The sequence below is a fragment of the Poecilia reticulata genome, linkage group LG8 (genome assembly GCF_000633615.1).
Source record: "Poecilia reticulata strain Guanapo linkage group LG8, Guppy_female_1.0+MT, whole genome shotgun sequence".
Lineage (NCBI taxonomy): Eukaryota > Metazoa > Chordata > Actinopteri > Cyprinodontiformes > Poeciliidae > Poecilia > Poecilia reticulata.
Genome location: NC_024338.1, coordinates 17,463,188 through 17,473,040, shown reverse-complemented (window position 1 = coordinate 17,473,040; position 9,853 = coordinate 17,463,188). Strand labels below are relative to the sequence as shown.

The 9,853-nt window shown below is 36.8% G+C and overlaps 1 protein-coding gene across 1 annotated transcript in view; it reads right to left on the bottom strand.

Moving 5' to 3' along the window:
- Positions 1-9,429, bottom strand: part of limd2 (LIM domain containing 2) — a 17,933-nt gene extending 8,504 nt beyond the window's left edge. The window contains exon 1 of the mRNA XM_008416307.2: positions 9,221-9,429. Within this exon, the coding sequence (XP_008414529.1) occupies positions 9,221-9,223 (3 nt within the window). The 5' untranslated portion in view covers positions 9,224-9,429. The remainder of the gene's footprint in view (positions 1-9,220) is intronic.
- Positions 9,430-9,853: the final 424 nt, after the last annotated feature.

The following is a 9,853-nucleotide window of genomic DNA, read 5'->3' as shown; positions in this document are numbered from 1 at the left end:
GCCAACATGTTAGTGGTAAACCGTATCAAACTGGTAGTGCCAACATGTTAGTGGTAAACCGTATAAAACTGGTAGTGCCAACATGTTAGTTATAGCCACCATCTAAATGGTAGTGTCTAATTTTTATCTAATTTTTAATTTATTAGCTTACTTAATGCAGTAATGCAGCTAGTGATATTTCACATCCAAATGGTAGTGTCAACATGCTAGTCACTCGACATGCTGGTAATAGACCCATGCTAACAATAGCCTAATTGCTAAAATGAGCATTTTATCTAATTTTTAAATTATTAGCTAGGTTTAGCATACTTAATACAGTAAGTCAATTTAAGTTAATATGCTAGTGATAACTCACATTCTACCGACAGCATTTAAGCTAGCCTTAGCATTTCAGCTAACTTTAGCTTATACTTTAGCATACTGAGTTCAGCAGGTAAGTGGCAGCCAGTGTGCTAGTTAATTACTGTCCTTAATGCTTGATTATCTGTATCAAAGGTCGCATCAACAGCAACAAAAATACCATCTACTAATCTTGTAGTTATTTTTTCATTAATAAATGGATAGCAAAAGGTTGTTAATAGATTTAATGAACCAGGTAAAGCTAAAAATGCCATCTGAACATATTTACTACAAAATGTTTTTCATTTTAAATGCAAAATGTGTTTATTTTTGTAGAGTTTTAGCTTAAGTAATGCTCTAACTATGTATATAGTTTTTGTTTTTTTAGCTAAAGGTCGTTTTAAAGTCTGTATCCTTTAAACAATTAATCGATTACTAAATTAGTTGATGATTATTTCAATAATTGATTATTCACGATTAATCATTTGGGTATAACTAACCAGACACATCAGTCATTCCTGTTAAAGGAATCTATACCGGAAACATTTTAGCATCATATTTTGCACCAGCCTCAGCTGTTATCCTAACTCAACAATGTGCATGACATTTTGACGTAACTTTATTGATGAAACACTTTACAAACAGGCAGGAAAACAAAGGGTGTTGCCTGCACTCAGGACAACCGGATGACATGTTTTTGTAGCGATTAGTTAATTAACAGTGAAGCCATGCATCTTCCTGTAGATGCAATCACATCCCAACAGTCAAGCATGTCCTCCTCATCCTCGGTTCCTCCTGAGAGCAGTCATTATGTTGCTGCTAGCTTTCAGACAGCTCATGCGTTCTGATTATCAAGCACACTGCATGCTGCACCACTTCCTGTGGTTGTTGTACACATGCTGAACCAAAAAAACTTTGATCTTCTCCAGAAACTGTTGAAAATTTAGCTTAAATTTAAAGTTTTTGCAGGAGAGGTATAGCTTCTTCACAGGAGAGCTGCAGTAAAATCTTGTAATTGCAGCCATAAAAGAAAAATCGACTGTTATCAAACGTATATTTTTCACATACAACTAACAAGTATTTAGATTTGCATGTGCCATCTTGGTCTGTCTTTGCCATATATGTACATAAGCCTCAGTTTCCCCAAACTGCTCAAATGTGGCAGGAAGTTGTTACGACACATCTGTTTCTCCTGTCCTGCAGACAACGAGAAAAGCAACCCAGTTGCATTCTTATTCTCTCTGGTAACTGTCTGCTGACAATTACTTCCCAAGTTTCACCGCAAAGAAAGGTTGAAGAAAACTAATGGTTCGCGTGATACCAATCAATGTGGCCTCAATAACTTAAGGGGAAATGAAAAACCTCTGTGAGCAAAAAACAAAGTGTTCATAAAGAGGTTTTATAGTGGAACTAATCCTCTCTGAACCAGCACTGTTTCAGCTGTGTGTGAGAAACTTCAGCCAGCTGGAGTCTGGTTATCTTACCAAACAAGGAGCACTTTCAGCTCAAATCGTCTTGCAAAAGAGCTTCAACTCTTAGCTCACTGCATCAATTCCTCTCTCTGAGCCTCCGCTTGGGCTGTAATCTCACCTCCACATGCCAGCCTGCGTGTGTTTGTGCGAAACACACCCCAGGGCCGAGGGGATTGATTACAACAGGTTCCTCTGTTCTCTTTAACGGAGCTTCTGGGTATCTGCTTTGAGATTTATGTCCAACATTTAGGAGGCCGCTTAACCTCACTTCTTAGTCACTGCTGTGCATTAAACAAACTAGACATGACTGACGGTGTTTCCCCAACTGATAATCAAGTAAAGAAACCAGAAACTGTGAAAATGTGCAAAAGTATTTCATTTCAGCTCAAGAAAGTAGATGTGAAACACTGCAAAAACAAAATCTTGCCAAGTATTTTTGGTCTAATTTCTAGTGCAAATATCTAGGTGAACTTGAAATAAGACAAAGTAACTTACAAGTAACTTTCCAGCAAGATATAGAGACTCGTTTTAAGTAAATAAAATAAAAAAGTTAATGAAAAAGTGCTTGTTCTATTGGCACTTTTTTATTAACTTTTGCAGTGAATATATTGCAACTTCAGTAAGGAGGAGCAAAAACCTGTAAAATACAGTGTGTGGTTCTTGTTCTGCAGTAGCTTGGTACCAACCTTTAGTTAATGTTACTGCATTTATTTAGCTTAAGTTAAACAAGTCCACTAACATTTAACTAATATCCATGTTTCACTGGGGAATGAATATGGCAGAACACAGAGGCCATTTCTCTTCAAAATGGACACATATCCATTGTCCAAGAACCGCAAATCTAATTTGTTGCGATTCAGAATCGATATAAAATGTCCCAAAATCGGTTTAAATAAATAAAACAAATTTTCTGGTTTTTGGTCTCCATTTTGTAACGACACTGGACGACCTGACATCGCCAAGCAGCCGGTACTGGCACCAAAACAAAAAGGAAATGGAAATGGAAAGAGAAAGAGCGATTCAACCATCTCGTCTTTGTTGAAGGCAAAACATTTGGACTCATTTTGTTTTTTATTGAATGCCCAGGGAGTCCAGGCTTGACATGAGCAGTACAAAGTTTGCAAAACAAAGATTAGGCACTTCAGGAATATCACAAATGTGAGGAACCAAGCTACAGTGAAGCCGAGGTACGACATAGCCTCCTGTGTGTTTTTTACTGAAAAATAACCAAGGTATTTTTACATTTGGTAGTTCAGTAGACTCAGTTAAGCTGAGGACTGAAGTTGCAACATGTGTTACATTTCCAGTTCCCTTTCACACTGCACTGAGTCAAACAAACCAAACCCCTGGAGAGAAAAAAAACTGTTCCCCTCCTCGCCTGTGGGGGCGCTGGGCCAAGAACCACTGAAGGAAACAACACAAAACCTTCAGAAGAAGACATGACTGAAACTTCCTTGTTTGATAACAAACACAAGCCATTTCTCACTCTAGCCCTAGACTCTGTAGTTTGTCTTGGTTGTTTTAACCCGCTTTAGTCCGCTTGGCGTTCACAAATGCATTCAAACCGCACCAGAGTTCACTTCAACTGAACTGAGATTGAGGTTTGTAGGTGGACCAAAGTTCGCTTTTTTGGACTAATTCAAGTTAAAATGCACCAAACAAAGCTGGTGTGAATGCACCCTAAATGTTAAATGAACTGCATAAATGCTAACAGGTATAAATCTTCTCATCTAAGCAGCAGCAGCTGCTCTAAATACGGGCCTATGATGGATGACTGCAGCCTCCAGCTCCCACTGAATGACATGTTTGGATTGGAAAAGTCGTAAATCCTACTTTTTTTTCTTTTTTTTTCCAGTGAAGGAATTTAAAGATACAGCTAAAGATGGCATGGAGTAAAGCAAGAGGTCCTTCTTGTGTAAACACAATCCTTCAAACCAGGTCATACAAGTACTACAAAGACAAACCATCTTTACATTTAAACTGCTGACTGACTGGAAAAAAACCAGGTATTTCACGTTAGATTATCTCCGAATGCACAGCGTAGGATGACTCACTGCTGCAGGACCCTTTTAAGGAAGCTTGAATGTTAAAAATGTACTCTGTCAGCCATCCAAACATTCACTCTCCTGTTCCTTATTTTTAGAAACGCAATCATTGTATAATCATTGTGACAGCAGCTTGAACACAAACAGCTCAATTCAATGAAACAGCTGTCCAGAAGTTTGTCTTAAACCTAAACTCAGCGGAGAATATTTTCCTGTATGGAGCCTAGAGTTACTGCAGATTTCATCTCTGCTTTTGTGTGTTTTCTTTTTGGATCTCCTAAATCACTTTTCTGGAAAAGAAGACAAATATAAATCAATAACTAAACATTTGGAGACCGAGACAAGAACCCTGGGAAAATACTCCCAACTGGTATGAAGTTTCCAGAAAGTAAAACTTGATGCTGATTAGTCAGCTGCAAAAACTGATTAAACTTGTATGAATTGGACTCATTTATAGAGGTTTAATTCAGGATTCAGCTCTCCAGTCTGCAGAGCAATCGCATCTAGCAACATGGTGAAACGTCTGGTCAGCCACTATTTCACTTCCCCAGCTGAACTTCCTGGTGGAACCAGAAAGTGACGGGGCATTTTCTGCACCGGGTGGCATCCATCGCCATGTCTGCATGTCTCACTGACTCAGCGGACAGCTCTCGTTTTGACTTCCTGTCTGACAAGGAAGCGCTTCAGGAGCCACGTAATTATGAGATAATAAGCTGCCAAATAACAGAGCGTTGTGCTTTTAGTAACTCGCAGATAAAACTCGAGAATAATTTCTAAAGAAAGGTTATGCTGATTGTTTACTGTCTGGAAATGTCCAAAGTTATCGATTAATGAGTTAATCCAGAGTTGATTGATATTATTGATCGACCAAAGATTAATTGATAAGCATCCATTTTCATAAAATGTAATATTTCTCTTGTATTAAGAGGGTCAACTGTCTTTTCAAAAAATAAAAGACAGTTGAATCTAAAAATAGAAGCAAACTAATATATTCTAATAATTTCTTGAGTCATATGTATTTTAACTTAAGGAAATTGTCGAGTGTTTTCATTTCAAAACAGAACCACATAAAGTTAATTTTCATCCCACCCACACTCTGGACTGTTTCTCTTTTGGACTCTCATAATTGTGAGTTTATTGCAAATTCTGCTCAAAAATCGGCAAAAATCATTGGGTTTAAAGGGGCAGTACTGTGTATTTTCCAGGCACATTGAGCTATTTTATAGCATAATTAAATACATCATTTTATTTGTAATAACAATGCTATATATACAAAATATGATACATCATTAAACACCTTGAAATTGGGCCTCTATCCCTTTAAAAACTCCACCTTCAGGAAATCATCAGGAAGTCCTCTATTAACCCTTTAACAACATTTCTACCTGAGCTGCACTGAGAAGAAGCTCCTCTAACGAGCTCAGCTGATGTTTGCTAATTGCTGCTGGCTAGTCTGAAGGAGCTGATTGGGGGACACTTGGAGGAGGAGCTCCGCCTCGGAGGCAGAGCTAGGTCCACCCAGGTGTCTTGCACAGCTGAATGGTTGCCATGGAGATTATAGGAATACAGGAATACAGATTTTGATGAAGGAGTAACATTATAACATGATGTAAAGCTCAAAATATTACATTTTACATGACACTGCCCCTTTCAGTGACTGCTAACTCCCACCTGCAGGTGGCAGTATTTCTTACTTCTGCTACCTCAGCCTCATTTGATGTCAAGTAACACAAAGGGAGCAATTTCAGTTCTTCAATTAATAAAAATGTTTGCGTCTCCAGTCTGTCTGCTTGTTATTTTTTTCTCATCTTTCTGGAAGGGATTTAAAGAAAGAAACATCATGAAATTCTTTACAAATATTTCTAAAGTAGCAAAAACAATAGTAAAATCCTGGAGGGATTGTTGATGTAGGTCATCCATTCAACAAAAATCGACTATTTGGTTACTATTTGGTCAGAGCTCAAGAATAAAGCAGCCATTTTATCTTCCTTCTTCTTTACTTTCATGAGTTAGCTTTAATGTAACAATAGTAAGTTTTATCGGAGTCAAATCATTGGGTTTTGAGTAAGGAAAAAAAATATCTAAATTTCATCGCATAATTCCACACTCGACACTTTTTAACTCGTTTTTAAAAGTACAAGAGCAAAGGTTCAATATTTGCCCTCAAAAACAATCCAGACTGGATGTAATATTTTTCCATACCTACATTTTTCTTAAACTCTTAACTTTTTAAAACTTTTTCAGAAAAGCTTGTCTTAAATGTCAATTTTTCCTCAACAAAAGCTAATTAGAATCTTCTTAAAAATGATTTTGGCCAAACCTCCATGGAGGAAAAGCAGAAAATAAACAACGAAATGAAGCACAGTTCTCATTTCCATAATATTTGCATGTAGCAATTCTGAGAAATAGCATGCGCGCCTGCAGAGAACGTGACGCTGGCTTTTCAGCAGTAAAGTAAGCAGCTTGTGATATTTGACAATGCAGAAAGTTTACTTCCTTTTTTTTAAAAAAACGCTTCTTTCCAACAACTTAAGATGCTCTGATGAATAAATAAATATAAATATCTGTTCTTGGCTGAAACACAAAATATGGTGCCTTTGAAATAAGAAAAAAGATCAAAGACAAATGCTGATTTATATTTTTTCTGTTTGATATTTTAATAAGCATAACCAAAGGCCGACTGGATGCTTTAAAATCATGCAGCATCCTGCAGCTTTGCTTCTGCAACTTTATTTAAGGTGGCTAACAAAACTTCTACAGCTGATCAGATGCTGTCGCAGAGGGGAGAAAATTAAATATTTCACAATCAAATTCTTCAGTGGAGCATGTCTCATCCAGCCCTGGAAACAAACTAAAACACAACTAGCATGCAAATATCTGCTTTGCAATCGCAGCAAGATTTTCATTCCTACCACACAAGGTACAAAGACGATGAACCAAGAAACAATCTTTCACTTATTTATTAAAGTGATTCCCTATGTTGCAGTAAATATTTGTATTTTAAAACGTGTCATAATTGAAAGTAAAACATGCTGTGTAGGTTTCTAAACAAGCTGTTCAAAGGGTTCGGTACCTGACAGCAAAAGAAATGTGAGACTCGGTATCAGGTTCAGGCAACAACAAAATAAGAGCTCAAATGACATTATAACATGGAAGATGAAGCCTAAAAAAATCTATCTTTGATTTAAAACTTCAGATTTATCACCAGGGTTCGTTTTACACGTGAACCTTCTCAGGAAATGGAAACAAATGATACAAATCAGAGTGAAGGAATGTGGTTATCTGCATAACACTTTCATGCAGGCCTACCGATGCCATGATGGAAGAAACAAACCACAACATCTCCTTATAGAAACGACGGCTTCTTCTGTGCAGACAGACATGAGTCAACTGGAAACTCACAGCTGAAATTCACTAAAATATGTTTTACTCTAAAGAAAATACAAACATTAAATCAAACTATCCAAAGTTTGGTTTGAACTTCTGTCTAAGTCTTTTTTTTAATGTTTTAGTGCTTTTAATAATTTCAATTAAGACAAGAGTTGGGCAACAACTAGTGACATTTACTCAATTACATTTACTTGAGTAACTTTTTTTTAAAATGTACTTTCAGGAGTATTTTACTACACTGTACTTTTATTTTTGAGTAATTCTGTTATGAAGTATTTCTACTCTTACTTGAGTAAAATGTCTCGATTCTTTACCAACTGAGTAAAAAAAAACATGTTTTAACCAAAAACTTGTACTACAAATGTAAATTATTGTCATTTTCATCTATAAAATACCAAAATTTACACTTAACTTTATATCTTGGTCCATCTGATTATGTAATTTTTAAATGTTAAATGATTGATAATTTGATCAGTTACTCAGTACTTGAGTCGACTTTTTTTCTTGGGTGGTTAGTTTTTACTTTTACTTAAGTAAAAATATATTGAAGTAGTGCTACTCTTATTTTGTTTGCTTTTGTTTTAAATTTATTGTTTGTCTATGACTTTGTCTATTCTTTTATTACTCTACATTAAATAAAGTCAAACCAAACCAAAATTAGTACAACATAATTTGCCTACAGCTCCATCTGTCATCTGCTTTTTGGGTGAACAAATAAAACCGAGACATAGATTCCGATATTTATGCAAAACAAGCGGCAGCAGTGTCTCTGAGATACTGAAAATCAGACAGTCTGATTTTCAGTATCTTCCTGTGGCAGGAAATGAAAGTTGGTGTAGTTAAGCCTAGGAGCCATATGCTGGCAAAATAATTAACAACCGATCAGGCTGTAGCGCCTCGCATGGATGAAAAGTGTCTTTGAGAGATCAGACATCTGAAGGAAACTCCTTTATAACACAGGAAGTGAGGCTCTTAGTGGGATGTTTACTTTGTCTTCATACAGAAATAAGAAGCTGGATTAAAGTGGAGTCATGCAATAATAGGGGATATCAGATGTCATTAATAATTGTACTTTATGCAGAGGCTCTTTACTGTTAACGGTACACCAATGGTTTGAAACGTTACGTGTCAAAACACAAAACTATCCAAGTGCTTTTAGTGGGATGTCAAAAAATGTGACTGGAGTTTTCCCAATTTTACAGGTGCTGCTCCTTACAATTGGATCATATTGCAAATGTAAGTTTTAGCCACTTTTTAATAAATAAATGACATTTTTAACGCTGTATTTTATGATACCCTGACTCAAACTCATACTTGCTCGTGTATGAATGGAAATTATTTCCAAATTAAAATATACCAAAGATAATCCAAGAAACAATGGCCCTGACATGCTGTCCAACATCATATATGCCTATATTCTGAGGTATTTATTATATATAAGAGATCCAGCTGATATGAGTGAATATGTCGGCTATTAACACCTAATTTGTAAGACTGTTACAACCCTGTGCTGCTACGCTTGACAGAACAAAACAATAACATCATGTTCGGCAACAAAGCGGTGCACAAATCAGGAAATGGAAAGGAGGGGATTAGATTAACTGTTCATAAGATTAAAAACAACAGCAATCACATTTAAAAAGTGTTACAAATGTCTTATTTAATAAAGTGTTTTAATGTATTAATTAGCCTTTAAGCTAGCGAACCAGACGTTACAATTGGACGTTGCACTGTTAGCATTTTAAAGACCCCCGGTGGGGGGTATTTAAATCTAAACCAAACAAGGATAAACACTTAGCTGAAATTAGAATTAAATAAAAACAGATGTTAATAAGAATCAGCATCCTGGACGGTAGATCATTTCAGAATGGACAGGCATCATCACCTCACCTCAGAGGGAGAGAGAAAGAGAGAAGAGGCTGCAGACACGGTGCAAACCAACGGACAGAGAGGAAGAAAAAGCAGGACACTCACCATCTGCGCTACTTATCTGCGGTGTCCCGGTTAACAGTAAAATCTACTGGCTCAGAAACTGTATTCAAAATGTTGTCTCCAATTTCTTCTTGTTGTCTGGGAGGGTTTTGCCGTTGGAGCTTAGCCTGCTTGCCGGCGAGTTTCAACCCTCTGCTCTGTTCCTCGTCTCGGTTTTCAATACAACCGTTTTCTTCGTCGACAGGATGTCGCACGCTATTGGCTCGCATCTGTTCCGGACGTGTTCCCGTTCTGTCGGACAAAATGAAACTACGTGAGAAATACGACGCTTTGTCGGCACGCGCGAGATTTCAATAATTTTAAAAGGACATATTTACGATGAGAGTTAAGTTTTTGCTTAAGGTGATGGTATTTTGTTAAAATTAAATTGTGTTTTTATCTGAGTCATAACAAATGTACTTTTATTGATGGTTATGATGTCCGACTTTGCAAGGCGCGCCTGAACATGTCATGTCTAATTCTGATAACGGTGCCCTAAATAAGCGGTTTGTCCAAAGAGCAGAAGTGGGTAAAATACCCAAAAATTGTATTCAAATAAGAGGACTACTTCATCACATTTCGACTCAAATGAAAGTAAAAAGTATACATCCAAAAAAAATTACTCAAGTAAGAATA